This window comes from Myotis davidii, unplaced genomic scaffold (assembly GCF_000327345.1).
Source record: "Myotis davidii unplaced genomic scaffold, ASM32734v1 scaffold355, whole genome shotgun sequence".
In the NCBI taxonomy this organism is placed as follows: Eukaryota; Metazoa; Chordata; class Mammalia; order Chiroptera; family Vespertilionidae; genus Myotis; species Myotis davidii.
This window is the reverse complement of record NW_006286818.1, coordinates 130,812-147,126: the sequence shown is the minus strand read 5'-3', so window position 1 is coordinate 147,126 and position 16,315 is coordinate 130,812. Positions and strand designations below refer to the sequence as shown.

Here is a 16,315-nt window from a genome sequence, read left to right as displayed (position 1 = left end):
AATATATATATATAAATGTTAATTAAATGAGACTATAACAAGATAGAGCCCCTGCCCTTTTTCTCAGAGGACAAGACAAATGTCAGTCAGATGGCACTGTTGGGGCTATAGGGACCCCCCACCCCCGGTCTGGGCAGTCTGAAAAGGCTTCTAAGAGGAGGGGATTCATTTCTCGAATCTTTTCTATTGTCTCTCATCTTCTGAAGTTACCTATTCCTAGAAGCCCTGCTCTGTTAACTTTTCTTCTCTCTTCCTGTCTCATTTAAAAATAATTTGCTTGTCTATTAAAACAAAATAAAATTTAGACAAAGACATAAATGAGGATTGATCATTTTAAAGGAGAAATAGCAAAAATGATAGGAGTTAACACACTGGTGTTAATTGCTTTTTAACTGGTAGCTATATTTCTTCTTTTTTAAAAAATATATTTTATTGATTTTTTACAGAGAAGAAGGGAGAGGGACAGAGAGTTAGAAACATCGATGAGAGAGATCGATCAGCTGCCTCCTGCACACTCCCCACTGGGGATGTGCCGCAACCAAGGTACATGCCCTTGACTGGAATCGAACCTGGGACCCTTGAGTCCGCAGGCCGACGCTCTATCCACTGAGCCAAACCGGTTCGGCTGGTAGCTATATTTCTGATGAGGAAAGTCCAAAGGCGACTTACCTTCAATCATAATAAAACTAGAGGCCCAGTGCATGGGTAGGGCCCCTAGGCCTGGCCTGTGATCAGGGCCGATCAGGGCCTTCCAGCTGCTGGCCGGGGTCTTCATTAGTTTCGCACCACCCCCTGGTGGTCAGCGCATGTCATAGTGAGTGATCGAACTCCTGATCTCCCAGTTGAACTCCCAAGAGGACACTTTGCATATTATATTAGCCTTTTATACGTATAGATAATAGTTAACATTTATGAGCCTTTAGTATGTGTCAGGCATTAAATAATTACTTTATGTTCATTATATTACAGTGAAATGCACAAATGTGAAAACTCTTAACCCTCACTACTCCTCGCCCTCATTCTCACAAGCACCCGGTTCTCTAAAGCAGCAGTCGCCAACTGGTGGTCCGTGAAGTCCGAAAGGTTGGTGACCGCTGCTCTACAGTGAACTGAAGATGAGTCTGCGAGTGGCTGAGCACAATGAACACCAAGATTAGAATTTTCAGTTCACTGACTTGCAACTCGTGGGAGAAGGGGGATGTGGCTATAGTATGAGATATATATATTCAGTGTTGCAGTTGTCTTGATTTTTATTTTAAAGTCGCAATATATAATTCATTTTGAAATTTCAAATAACTCTGGAAAGAAGGACATCGGATATTTATGTTTTCAAAACCATATATATTTAAAATTACATTTATTGGGGTGGCGTTGGTCCACATGAACATACAGTTTTCGGGTGTGGGTTTCTGTGTGGCAGGATCTGTGTATTGTACCACGTGCCCACCTCCCAGAGTCAGATCCCCTCCTGTCACCTCAGAGTAGGCCTCCTTCTCCGCATCCCCTCCGGCCCCACCACATGCTGTTAGTGTCCGCGAGTTTCCGTTTTATACCCACACACGAGTGAGGCCATTGGGTCTCCGCTGGTTCTGACTGACTGACTTCGCTCAGCATCATGTTCTCCAGGGCCATCCATGCTGTTGCAAATGGTGCTGTTTCAGACTTTCTTATTGCTGAGTTGTATTCCACTGTGTGTTTGACCCAGTAGTTCCTCTCCTGGGTATATACCTGAAAGTCTGAAACACGTATTCACAAAGATATAGGCACCCCCGTGTTTGTTGCAGCATCATTCACTGTGGCCACGGCATGCAAACGCCACAGTGTCCTGCCATCGAGGACTGGATAAAACCCTGATTTTTTTTAAGCTTCCTGAAAAACACTGCTCCTAATCTATTTTGAGGTTCTCTCATTCCTACATTTGTTGTATTCTGTATTAGAAATTTATAAAGAATGCCTTTTTTCTTGTTTTTATGTATTCTTATCCATTCCATTTATAGTGCTTCCTAGTTACTTGAAGGAAGAAACATTAAGCAAGGAAAATGGTTGATTTTGATGGGCTGTCTTTCCTCTACCCTCATTCTAATTGACTATTTTGTGGGAGTGGTAAATTCAAATGCTATTTAGTATTTAGTAGTCTCTTGAGTTGAGTGGTAACACATTTTTTTTAATGTTGAAAATCAACTTTCTTGGGGTACAATTTACATAAAATAAGATGTATCCATTTTAGATGTGCAGTTCAGTAAGTTTTGACAAATGAATATACTCATGTAACCATTACCTTAAGTACAGGACATTTCCATCACCCCCCAAAATTCCATAATGTTCCTTTGCACTCATTCTCCCCACTCTGCCCCTAGGCAATCACTAATCTGATTTTTGTTACTATAGTTTAGTTTTGTCTGTTTTACATTGGAATCATATGGTATTCACTGTCTTTTGTATCTGCTGTCCATTGCTTAGCATAATGTTTTTTTGATTCTTTTGTTTGTTGCATATATGCCTAGTTCTAGTTTTATTTCCTAGTTTGGGGCTTTTATGAATAAAAACCTGTTATGAACATTTGTCTACCATTCTTTATGTACAAAGGAGTTTTCATTTCTCTTGGGAATGAAATTGCTGGGTCAGATTTAAATACATGTTGAAATTTCTGAACTGTTTTTCAAAGTGTACCATTTGCCACTCCTACAGGATGTATGAACATTCTAGTTGCTCCACAGCTGTGTCAGCACTTGGTATTGTCACTCCTTTTTTAGCCATTTCAGTTAGTGTATATGGCATCTCAGTGTGATTTTAATTGACGTTTTTCTGATGACTGCAGATACTGAGCACCTTTGCATGTGCTTATCACGCATGGTATTTCTTTCTTTGTGATTTGTTTATTCAAATCTTTTGTCCCTTTTAAAGCAGCGATTGCCAACTGGTAGTGCTTTAAACGACCAGTTTAAATGTTGGTTTCACTTACCACCTCATTCTAAACGGGAAAAAAGTCCCTTTTAAAAAAAAAGTCTTCCATTTTTAAATTGTAGAGTTTTTTTAAAATATGTTATTGGATATAAACTTACATATTTGTTTTGTGAATATTTTCTCTCAGTCTTTGGCTTGCCTTTTCATTTTCTTAGTGTCTTTTAAAAGAGCAGACGTTCTAAATTTTTAGTTCAGTTTGCTAGTTGTTTTTCTTTTCTAGTTGGTACATTTTGCATCCTCAACTATCTCTGCCTACCCTAAGGTCTTAGAGATTTTTTTCTGTCTTTTCTCATGAAATATTTTAGCTTCATGTTTAGGTCCATGATCTGCTTAAGTTAAATTTTGTATAAGTTATGAGTTAAAATTTAAGGTTCATATTTTTCATGCTGGCATCTAGTTATTTTCTTTCATTTACAGTAGCTCAAATACTTGTGACATTCTATTAACAGCAAGAAATATATATAGAAATATGCAGTCTTTAACATACTCTTTGTTTTGTAAAAGATCATGGCTCTGTATAAAAATTTTTATTTTGAAGAATATTTTGTAACCATTGTTATACCTGCTGTTTTACAGCTGTTTATATATTGATTTTTATATGTTTTTATTGATTTTAAAGACGAAGGGAGAGGGATAGAAACATCCATTGGCTGCCTCCTGAACGCCCCCTACTGCGGATTAAGCCACAACTTGGATTTGTGTCCTGTCTTGGAATCTAACCAGTGACTTCTGATGCATGAGATGATGCTCAACTAACTGAGCCACACCAGCTAGGGCTGTATATTGATTTTTGGTGAATGATTAGATTCTGTAAAACTGAAAGTATGTATTAAGTCTTTGGTTAACACAGAGTTGAGGAACTTCATATCTGATCCATAATAAAAGAGCTGGGCACTAACCAGGCTGCTTCTGTTATGGGACATCCCAGTCCTTTGACGGAGTCCTCTTCCTCTCACCTTGCCTTGACAATTTCCATTTGCTGTTTAACTGGAAGGAAAATAAATGCTCCTGGAGGAATCAGGTCAGTATATGAAAGAGATAAAAGAGTTGGTTGACCTCACAGATTCTTCATCTTTCCTACTTTTTTCTCTTTTCTATTTATTTTTTCTTTGAGCCAAGGTTTTCTGCCCTTTGCAGCTTTCCCTTTTTTCTCTTTCTTTTGGGAGAAAAGCTGCAGGCGCTTTGCAAGCACCTCCTTTATATAGTCTGTGTTTCTGAGTACATTTCCCTGAGAGTGAAATTGGGTTTCTCTAGAATTTACTATGGGCTGCTTCAAGCTTAATGTCCCAAAATGTTTTGGTGGTGGTTGTTTTTTTGGGAGTGGGGGGTTGGTGGTTAAGAGCACCAAAACACAGGGTGGTAGGGGAGGATTTTATATTACGAATAATAGCACAGATGTGAATGGGCTTTTCTTACAACTGTCTCCTCTCTAATACCTCCTCTTTCCCGTTTGCCAGAGCTGTTGTTCATCTCGGGCCCATTCTACGCTGCCTCTCCAGTGAGAGACCTGTATATGTGTATATGTGTACGTGTGTGTATATGTATATATGTGTATATGTATGGCTTTGTGATGTTCTTACGTTTGTTTTGTTCATGGGGTTATTGCTCTTATTTTATATACTAGAGCCTGATGCATGAAATTCGTGCAAGAGTCGGCCTTCCTTCCCACAGCTGCTGGCACCGGCTTCCCTCCGGCCCCCAGAACCCAGGCTTCCCTGTGGCCACCAGCAGGCACCTGGCACCCGGCACCCGGGCTTCTCTCGCAGCCCTGGCTTTGTCCGGAAGGTCATCCGGTTTAATTCGCATATTACGCTTTTATTTTTATAGATGGGTTTCATGTGCTACCTTGTATTTCTCCAGAAAGAATACAGTTCATTGCTACTATGTAATTATTATCCTTTTCTCTTTGTTTTTCTCTTCCTTCTCTCTGTCCTGTGGTGCCTGTGCAGGTCTTGTTCAGCGCTGTGTGATCATCCAGAAGGGTGACAATGGATTTGGGCTGACGGTCAGTGGAGACAACCCAGTCTTCGTACAGTCTGTCAAAGAAGGCAAGGCATTTTAAAACTGTCTTGTCACTCGAGAGCAGAGTAAGAACAGAAAAGTATAAATACAGTCTATTGCACAGAATGACACAGCCGTATACAGTGCAGGCTATGTAACCTGTGGTGCTAGATTTGTGTTCAGTGTCATAGTTTTAGGCATGAATTCCCCCCCAAAGTGCAAAGTGGTTTTCTTTGCACTTTATATTTAGTTTTAGAAATTATAATACTCTTTGTCGTGATACTTTATGCATCATCACTTAGAGAAGTTTGTTGAATATTATTTCTTTAGAGTTGTTTGGTAGAGACAGATTAAGCAGATGGTTATAGGCTCAAAAATATCTTATTTTTTTTCCAAAACAACAGCAGCCGTATCTTTTGCTGCTATTACCATATAAGATATACTTACTTCATGTTGAGTGCTGTAATTTGAGGTAGTATATTTTTATTCCCATTTTATAGTTGATATTGAGGCTTAGAGTAAAAAACATAAAATCAGTACAAGGTCACACAACTAGTGAGTGGCAGGGGCAACATGTGAACCTAAATTTGACTTTACAGCCCATGTTCATAAGCACTTTATTATGCTCCTCTCTTTCAAAAACATTGTCAATCAATGCAAATGAGTTACATTTTAATTAATTAGTTTCTCTTACAGATGGAGCAGCCATGCGGGCTGGAGTACAGACAGGTGATCGAATCATCAAGGTAAGGAAACGACTACTATAGAATTTATGGTAGAATTTAAAAAAAGCAACAACAACAAACAAGCATCTATTAGCCATATTTTTATTTTTTTCACTTGGATTTTTGTAAAATGCAGCACATTACGCATGTTGGATTTGTGGGCTATAAAAACTCACTTAAAAAAATTAATATTACCGTATACTGAAAGGCATAAAAAGGGCTTGAATAAATGGAGTCATATATGTTCCCGGATAGGAATGTAATTCACTGTTGTAAAGATCATTTCTCTCCCTATTATTTTTTAACAGGTAATTCTCATTAAAATATACTATTAGAATTGGGGAGGTATGCAATTACTTATCTGATTATTCTTTCAAATGAATTTTACAAAGGTATGAGAGTCACTAATGAAAAAAGTGTTGTGTGTGCGTTTGTGTGAGGTGACAAGGTGTGGATTAATGAAGGCAGTGGCCCTGGTCTGGTGTGGATCTATCAGTGGAACAGAGCAGCCTTAAATCTGACCAGGAGGAAAGAATGGGTTAGTTAGTAATGACGCTTGAGATACTTGACTCATTTGATTTCTTGAAACAAAATTACTACCCAGGAAAAGACACCATGAACATACTTACAAAGAACAATCTGGAAAAAATACTTGAGTATATCCTTAATTATAAGGAGCACTTTTCAATTACTAAGAAAAGAATAAACTAATAGAAAAATGGGCAAATAATTTTATTAGGCAATTCCCCAAAGTAATTGAAATAAGTAATATATTAATAAGAATATGTCCAGCCTCACTACTAAATTAAAGATATGTGAAAACATATTTGGTTGTCAGAAATTTTAAAGATTGATACTATGTAGTAGGTATAGTTTGGGTATGGTAAAATGGCTACTCTCATAAGCTAGTCATGAGTATAAATTAGGTAAAATCTGGATGGAAATTTGTGAATATGTATAAAAAATTATATACTCTAAGTAAGTATATTACCTTTGACCAGCAATTTTGCTTTTAGGAATATATCTAAATAAATAAGTGTACAACCCTGAAATGTATACAGGGAAATTCATTTTAGCTTTATCATATTGACAACTTATAAACAACCTAAATATGCATAAACTGAGAGCTAGAGAAATAAATTACATTTTATCTGCAGCTTTTAAGAATGTGTATACTTCTAATGAAAGATATACAAAATACAGTGAAAAGTATTTCTTTACAGAAAAAGACAGTAATACTTTATGTTTTGTGCATCTGTGTATGTGGTGTGTATATGCTAGGATAGTGTCCAGGATTAAACGTCATGATTACCAGAGGTGGTCTCTGGCAGTCATGATGAGTGTACCTGTACTTCTGTCTTATACACTGATAGTATTTTAACTTATCAAAATCAGAGGAAAATTAGTTTTAATTTTAGATCCCTGTTTGATATTTTTACCTTACTTTGTTTTGTTCGGTGGAGACTTTGGATAATATTTCCTACATGTAGCCTCTCTGAAAATACTTTCTTTGTAAAAATTAGGTCATAATTGGGAAACTAAAAGTAAGTTGAATATTATTTTGGAAATAATTTTTTTATCTTTTAACAATGCATTATGATTTTAACAAATCACTGAATTTATAATTAAAGGCAAAGAGATATTTTCTATTTGCAAGAGCCCTCCACTGTGTAGGCTGGTAAATCTGTTGTGAGGTTCCATTATCTGTCATGGCGAATACGCTGCAAGGAAGGCCCTTTCAGCCAGGCCTGGTTTTGTATTCACGTTCATTTTGTTGCCGAGTATATCTTATGGGACAGCAGTAAAAGTGGATATTGAGTCATGCATATACATGTTTTAGTATATACATAACCCCATCGCCTGTATTGTAAGTGATTGTGCTGGGCATGCTAATTCCTGAGGCCAGCTCACCATGGGTCTGTAGAGTGTGTCTGACACGCACCGTTTCATTCTCTTGCAGGTGAATGGGACTCTGGTGACCCACTCAAACCATTTGGAGGTGGTCAAGTTAATCAAATGTAGGTGAAAGTTGCCGTTGTGTTTTCTGAACCCTGAAGCAAGGACCAGCAGACACGTCCTGTAATAGATCAGATAGTAAATGTTTTAGGCTTTGTGGGCCCCATGGTTTACAATGTGACTTAGTCATTGTAGCACAAAAACAGCCCTGTACAGTATGTAAATGAATGGGTGTGGCTGGGTTTCAATAAAGCTTTATTTGCCAAAATAGTCTGTAGGCTAGGTTAAGCTGCTTGGCTATAGTTTGATAAGTCCTGCATTAAAAGAAAGTCTGAGGTGAAAATTCGTAACCAAATACTTCTTTCCTGTCACTTCATAGATATGGTTGGTTTTGCTGTCCTTGTCATCTTGGTAATATTGAAAGCATATATTTGAAAGAAATGTCTAAGCCACCTGAGAGGGGGGAAGATTGGACACAATGGCCTAGATCAGTCGTTGGCAAACCGTGGCTCGCGGGCCACATGTGGCTCTTCGGCCCCTGAGTGTGGCTCTTCCACAAAATACCGACTTCTGCACATGGGCCACGAAGTTTCAATCACACTGTATGTATGCGCCCGCACGTGGTATTTTGTGGAAGAGCCACACTCAAGGGGCTAAAGAGCCACATGTGGCTTGCCAGCTGCAGTTTGCCAACCATGGGCCTAGGTGAACAGAAACCCTTAAAAAAATGTATATACTTAAAATTCCCCCAACTCATAGTACTTATGACCATTAAGTGTAAAAATAAAACCTTTTTAGCATCTCAAACATGGTGAAATAGCTGACAGTGAGTTCCATAGCTAGTGTTAAATTGCCAAAAATATTGTGAAAAACTATACATTTAAAAGTTCTATTGAAAAGTCTAAGAGAAAGATTTTTATCATTTAAAGATCAGTTACCTAAAGAAGTTATTTACTTGGAAAGTCTCATTTCTTCTTCATGTCTTCTGTCGAGTCTTTCTGGTCATGGTTAATTTTGCTTTCTGTCTTCTCCAAATATACATATTTCTTATGGTGTAACAGACTTTATCCATTTATTGTTGAGAGTATTAGAGAAGGTCCCCCATTGCCTCCTCCATCCTGGTCCGCACCCCACCAGGCCTTCAGCACACTATGGTCTGTGTCCATGGGTTATGTATAGATGCTTACAAGTTCTTTGCTTGATATCTGCTTGCCAACCCTCCACCCTTCCCTCTGAGATCCATCAGTGTGTGCCATGCGTCTCAGTTCCTGGATCTATTTTGTTTGTTGGTTTATTCTATTCATTAGATTCCCTATGAGTGAGATCACATGATACTTGTCTTTCTCTGACTGGCTTATTTGCTTAGCATAATGCTCTCCAGGTCCCTCCAGGCTGTCTCAAAGGGTAAAAGATTCTTCTTTTTCATAGCTACATTAAAGGCCCAGTGCACAAATTCGTGCACCAGTAGGGGGGCCCCTCAGCCTGGCTTGCAGGATTGGGCCAAAACCAGCTCTCTGACATCTCCCGAGGGTTCCTGGGTTGTGAGAGGGCTCAGGCCAGGCCTAGGGACCCCACCGGTGCACGATTTGGGCTGGGGAGGGACCACGGGAGGGCTCCAGGGCATATCTGGCCCTGTCTCGCTTAGTCCCAATCAGAGCTGATCAGGGCCATCTCACCAAGTCCCGATCGGGGCGGGATGTGGGAGGTTGGCTCCAGGGCATGTCCAGCACGTCTCACTCAGTCCCAATCGGCTGGACCCCAGCAGCAAGCTAACCTACCGGTTGGAGTGTCTGCCCCCTGGTGGTCAGTGCACATCATAGCGACTGGTCGGCCAGTCGACTGTTTGCCCCCTGGTGGTCAGTGCACATCATAGTGAGTGGTTGAGCGGCCTTAGCATATTATCAGCATACTAGAAGCCTGGTGCACGAAATTTCTGCATTGGAGAGCAGGTCCCTCAGCCCAGCCTGCGCTCTCTCGCAGTCTGGGACCCCTTGGGGGATGTAGCACAGGGAGTGCAACATGCCCTGGAGCCCTCCTGTGGTTCCTCCCCAGCTGGCCAACCTCCTACGTCCCTCCCTGTGCCAAGCAGCAGGCAGCCAGGAAGGAGCCTGAACTAGGGCCAGGCACCGCTCGCACCCGTCCTGGCCTGCTGCTGCAGAGTCGGGAGAGACTCCCAACATCATGGCAGCTGCGCTCGCCAGCAGTGAGCCCAGCTTCTGGCTGAGTGGTGTTCCTGCTGTGGGAGTGCACTGACCACCAGTTCCTGCGCCTGCCCCGGGTGGTCAGTGCGCGTCATAGCAACCAGTCGTTGTGGTCATTCCACTGTAATGGTCGCTTAGGCTTTTATTATATAGGCTAGAGGCCTGGTGCATGAATTCATGCACCAGTGGGGTCCCTTGGCCTGGCCTGCAGGATTGGGCCAAAACTGGCTCTCCAACATCCCCTAAGGGGTCCTGGATTGTGAGAGGGCATGGGCCAGGCCAAGGGACCCCACCGGTGCACAATCAGGAGGTTGACCAGCTGGAGAGGGACCGTAGGAGGGCTCCAGGGCATGTCCAACCGTCTTGCTTAGTCCCAATTGGCTGGACTCTAGCAGCAAGCTAACCTACTGGTTAGAGCGTCTGCCCCCTGGTGGTCAGTGCACTTCATAGCAACTGGTTGACCGGTTGACTCTCTGCCCCCTGGTGGTCAGTGCACATCATAGCGAGTGGTTGAGCGGCCTTTGCTTATAATTAACACATTACACTTTGGTTGAACAGACGACTGGATGACTGGACACTTAGCATATTAGGCTTTTGTTATATAGGGATAGTATTCTATTATGTAAATGTACTACAGTTTTTTTTATTCACTTATCTACTGATGGGCACTTGGGCTGTTTCCAGATCTTAGCTATTATAAATTGTGCTGCTATGAACATAGGGGTGCTTATATTCTTTTTGTTTGGTGTTTTGGGGTTCTTAGGATATAGTCCTAAAAGTGGGATCCCTGAGTCAAATGATAGTTCTATTTTTAGTTTTTTGAGGGAACTCCATACTGTTTTCCATAGTGGCTGCACCAGTCTGCATTCTCATTTCTCCACATCCTCGCCAGCATTTGTTGTTTCTTGATTTATTGATGGTAGCCATTCTTGGTAATACTGGCATGTGAGTGATAACTTATTGCTGTTTTAATTTGTATCTCTCTGATGATTAGTGACATTGAGCATTTTCTCATGTCTCATTCCCGTCTATATGTCCCCTTTGGAGAAATGTCTGACCTTTGCCCATTTTTTAAATTGGATTGTTTGTCTTTCTTTTGTTGAGTTGTATGAGTTCTTTATATATTTTGGAAATTAACCCCTATGAGATGTATCATTGGTAAATATGTTCTCCCATACAATGGGTTCCTTTTGCATTTTGAGGATGGTTTCTTTAGCCATACAGAAACTTTATAGTTTGATGTAGTGCTATTTATGATTTTTCTTTTTTTCTCTTGCCATAGATGTTTCTGTGAAAATTCTGTTATGTGAGATGTCTAAGATTTTGCCGCCTATGCTTTCTCCTAAGATTTTTATGGTTTCATGACTTACAATTAAGTCTTTATCCATGTGGAGTTCATTCTAGTGCAGGGGTGGGCAAACTTTTTGACTCGAGAGCCACAATGGGTTCTTAAACTGGACCGGAGGGCCGGAACAAAAGTATGGATGGAGTGTTTGTGTGAACTAATATAAATTCAAAGTAAACATCATTACATAAAAGGGTACGGTCTTTTTTTTTTATTTTAGTTTTATTCATTTCAAACGGGCCATAGTTTGCCCACGGCTGTTCTAGTGTATGGCTTAAGTTGGTGGTCTGGTTTCATATTTTTGCATGTACCTGCACAGTTTTCCCAACACTATTTATTCAAGAGACTGCCTTTACTCCAGTGTATGCTCCTGCCTCCTTTGTCAACTATTAAATGAGCATAAAGGCTTGGGTCAGTTTCTGTTCCGCTCCATTGATCTCTATGCCTGTTCTTGTGCCAGTGCCAGGCCAGTACTCTGGCTTTGTAGTGTAGCTTGACATCCGGTATTGTGATCCCTCCAGCTTTGTTTTTCTTTCTTATGTGTGTGAAGGTTATTTGGGTTTTTTGTTTTTTCGGTTTTTTTTTTTTGGTTCCATATAAATTTTGGGATTGCTCTTGACCTGTGAACTTTGGCATTTTAATAGGGAGTGCATTGAATCTATAGATTGATTTGGGTGGTATGGACATTTTAATGATGTTAATTTTACCAATCCATGAACACTGAATATGGTTGCACTTGGGTGTATCTTCCTCTGTTTCTTTTTTCAGTGTCCTATAGTTTTCTTAGTATAGGTCTATTATGCCCTTGGTTAAGTTCATTCCTGTTACCTTATTTTTTTAGTTGCAGTGGTAAAAGGGATTTTTTTTTTTTAGTTTCTAAATCAGAGATCATTATTTGTATATTAAAATGCCATTGAGCCCTAGCTAGTTTGGCTCAGTGGATAGAACATTGGCTTGTGGACTTAAGAGTCCCAGGTTCGATTCCGGTCAGGGGCACATGCCTGGGTAGTGATCTCAATCCCCAGTCGGGGGTGTGCAGGAGGCAGCTGATCAATGACTCTCTCTCATCATTGATGTTTCTATCCATCTCCCCCACTCCCTTTCTCTCTGAAATCAATAAAAATATATTTTTAAAAAATGCCATTGATATCTGAATATGAATTTTATATTCTGCTACTTTGACAAATTCACTTATTAACTCTAGTAGTTGTTTTTTGTTCGTTTATTTTGGATTCTGTAATCTTTGCTGTGTAGAATATCAGGTCATCTTATGTAATAAAAGGCTATTATGCAAATCAACGAAACAATGGAATGACCGTCACTATGACATGCACTGACTACCAGGGAGCAGACGCTCAATGCAGGAGCTGCCCCCTGGTGGTCAGTGCACTCCCACAGGGGGAGCGCTGCTCAGCCACAAGCCGGGCTCATGGATGGCAAAGTGTAGCTGTGTGGCGGGAGCCTCTCCAGCCTCCACGGCAGTGCTAAGGACCCCTTGGGGGATGTCCTACTGCCGGCTTATGGTTTCTCACAGTATTTTTTTAAGAATACTTTTGAATAGTATTTTTTAGAATACTTTGAATTTCTATGGTGTCAGTTCAACTCTTTCATTTCTGATTCTGTTTATTTGAGCCCTCTCTGTTTTTTGATGAGTCTAGCTAAAGGTTCATCAATCTTGTTTATCTTTTCAAATAACTAGGTCTAGGTTTCATTGCTCTTTTTGTTTTGTTTTTAGTTTCTATGTCATTTATTTTCGCTTTGATCTTTATTTGTTCCTTCCATCTACCTACTTTGGGTTTTTCTTATTGTTCTTTTTCTGATCCTTTTATTTATAGGGTTAAATAGTTTATGAGTCCTTTTTCTTGTTTCTTGAGGTGGGCCTGTATTGCTATGAACTTCCCTCTCAGGACTGCTTTCACTGTGTCACGTAGATTTTGGGTTGTTGTGTGTTCGTTTTTATTTGTTTCCAGGATGCTTTTGATTTCTTGCTTGAGCTCATTGGTAACACATTCATTGTTTAATAACATGCTATTTAGCCTCCACGTGTTTGATTGTTTTTGAGTGTTTTTATTGTAGTTGATATCTATTCTCATGCCATTGTGATTCAAGAAGATGTTTGATATGATATCAATCTTCTTGAACTTGTAGAGACTTACATTGTGTCCTAACATGTGCCTGCCTTTGAGAAAGTCTCTTGTGCACTTGAGAAGAACGTATATTTTGCTGTTTTGCGGTGAAATGTTCTGTAAATGTCAATTAAATCCATTTGGTGTAGTGAGTCATTTAAAGTCGTTCTTTCCTTGTTGATTTTTTGTTTGGAAGGTATATCAGATGTATATCAGGTAAACTTCTTTAGCCTTTTTTGGGGGGGTGGCGGGGTCTGGGAAGCTCTTTATTTCACCTTCAATTTTGAAGGTGGGGTGTTAAAGTAATGCTGTTGATCTCTCCCTTAACATCCTCCAAGAGCTTTTTTATATATTTAGGTGCTCCTATATTGAGTGTATATTTGTTTACCAAGGTTATAGCATCTTGTTGCATCAATCCCTTTAGTACCTTCCTTGAAGTGACCTTCTTTGTCTTTTGTTATAGCCTTTGCTTTGAAGTCTATTTTGTCATATATAAGGATTGTACTTATGTTTTTCTTTATGTTTCCATATGCGTGGAAATTTTTCTCATCTCTACTTTTATCCTGGTTGCATCTTTTATTCTGAGATCTATCTCTTATTGACATCATACATATCCATCATGTGTTCTTATTCATCTCCCCTATGTCTTTTGATTGGAGCATTTAATCCATTTATATTTAAGATTATTATAGATAGGTACTTATTTCTTGTCATTTTTATTCTTTAGGGCTATGGTCCTCTCTTCATTCTATTTCTTCTTACAGAAATTCCTTTAGCATTTCTTGCATTGTTGGTTTGGTGGTGGTAAACTTCTTTAGCCTTTTTTGGGGGGGTGGCGGGGTCTGGGAAGATCTTTATTTCACCTTCAATTTTGAATAATAGCCTTGCTAGATAAAGTAGTCTGGGTTTTAGATCCTTGCTTTTCATTCCTTTCAATATTTCATGCCATTCCCTTCTAGCCTATAGTGTTTCTATTAGAAATCATTTGAGAGCCTTATGGGAGCTCCCTTGTAGATCACTGACTATCTCTCTCTTGCTGCCCTTGAGATTATCTCTTTGTCTTTAACGTTTGCTATTTTAATTATGATGTGCCTTGGAGTGAGTGTCTGTGGGTTCATATTGATTGGTACTTTCTGTGCTTCCTGAACTTGTGTGGCTTTTTCCTTCACCAGGTTAGGGATGTTTTCTATCATTATTTCTCTAAACCAGTTATGTATCCCTTGCTCACTATCTTCTCCTTTTAGTAACCCTATGATGTGGATGTTGTTCCATTTGATGGTGTCCCTGAGTTCCCTTAAACTGTCCTCATGCTTAAGTATTTTTTCTTTTTGCTGCTCTAATTGAGTATTTTTTCCTATCTTCTCTTCTCATTCACTTAGTCTATCCCCTGCCTCATCAAGCCTGCTTTAATTCCTTCCAGTGTATTCTTGATGTCCTATATAGTCTTCATTTCTGCCTGGCTCTTAGTTCTCTTTTTTCATGCTGATGTAGTTCCCACTAAGTTCCTTGTCATTCCCACTATGTTCCTTGAGCATCTTTATAAACATTACTCTGGACTCTATGTCTGATACCTTTCTCACCTTCATCTTATTTGGCTATTTTTCTGGCTATCCCTCCTTTCCTTTAAGTTGGGGGTTGTTTCTTTGTCTCCCCTTTTTGTTCTCTCTTTGTGTTTGTGTTTATAAATTAGACATACTTGCTATGACTCCCAGTCTTCTTGGGGTGGGCTTTTGTAGTCAATGTTCTGTGGGACCCAATGTCCTTGTACTGCTGAGTTGTGTGCCCTAGGAGTGACCCTTTTGTGGGGTTTTTGGGCTCTCCTGTTATAATTGGGTCTTGATTGTTGTTGTCCTGTTTGTGGGTGGGCTCTCCTCTGAGGATGGGTAACTGTAAGGGTCAACCAAAACCATGTTATGCGAGCTCTTTTACATGTGTTGATAAGGGAAACAACCACAAAAGAGAGGAGAATTAGTAAAGAGATAAGAAAACAAGAATAGTAAACAAAAAGAGAGACAAAGATAATATTACTAATAGTAAAATAAAGAGAATAGTGGAAAAGTGACAGAAAAAAGATTCTTAAAGAACAAAGGGAGAGCAAAAACTATGAGTAGAGAGTAGGAAAAGGAAAAAGATAAAAAAAAAGACAAGACAGAGAACGAAAGGGAAAAAGTTATGCAATGGTTAAAAGAAGAAAGATAAAGGTAAACAAAGAATGGAAAAGGAAAAAGGGCCAACCCGGTTTGCCTCAGTGGATAGAGCGTTGGCCTGTGGACTCAAGGGTCGCAGGTTCGATTCCAGTCAAGGGCATGTACCTTAGTTGCGGGCACATCCTCACCAGGGGGCGTGCAGGAGGCAGCTGATCAATGTTTCTCTCTCATCGATGTTTCTAACTTTCTATCCCTCTCCCTTCTTCTCTGTAAAAAAATCAATAAAAAAATATTTTTTTAAAAAAAAAAGGAAAAAGGAAGGAGGCCTGTAAGATATGAGAGAAAATAACAAAAATATTAATGGCAATAATACTAAAGCAATAAAGAAGAAAATATTGAAAAAGAACAATTGCAACTAAATTCAGCCAAGTGACGTTCATCTATGTCAGTGATGGCGAACCTATGACACGCGTGTTCAGAGGTGACACGCGTGTCAGAGGTGACACACGAACTCATTTTTTGGTTGATTTTTCTTTGTTAAATGGCATTTAAATATATAAAATAAATATCAAAAATATAAATCTTTGTTTTACTATGGTTGCAAAGATCAAAAAATTTCTGTATGTGACACGGCACCAGAGTTAAGTTAGGGTTTTCAAAATGCTGACATGCCGAGCTCAAAAGGTTCGCCATCACTGATCTAGGTGGATTACATGATCAGACTCACTGTTTTGTATTTTGATTTCTGGCCTCCCGGAAGGTATTTTTGTGTCAGCCAACTTTAGGAGCTGTCCACGTTTGGCTCTGGGCGTCCTATAGTAGCTGTGGTCAGTCTGAGGCGTCAGCTACT

The 16,315-nt window shown here is 39.7% G+C and overlaps 1 protein-coding gene across 8 annotated transcripts in view; it reads left to right on the top strand.

Moving 5' to 3' along the window:
• Positions 1-16,315, top strand: part of ARHGEF12 (Rho guanine nucleotide exchange factor 12) — a 198,434-nt gene that overhangs the window by 74,018 nt on the left and 108,101 nt on the right. For 6 of the 8 annotated variants that reach the window (XM_015560643.1, XM_015560638.1, XM_015560639.1 and 3 more), the window contains 3 exons: positions 4,914-5,012; positions 5,662-5,711; positions 7,651-7,708. In XM_015560643.1, the coding sequence (XP_015416129.1) occupies positions 5,673-5,711; positions 7,651-7,708 (97 nt within the window). In that variant the 5' untranslated portion in view covers positions 4,914-5,012; positions 5,662-5,672. Of the gene's footprint in view, positions 1-3,895; positions 3,986-4,913; positions 5,013-5,661; positions 5,712-7,650; positions 7,709-16,315 lie in introns of those variants that run through there. The other 2 variants (XM_015560642.1, XM_015560644.1) reach the window with 2 other exon arrangements.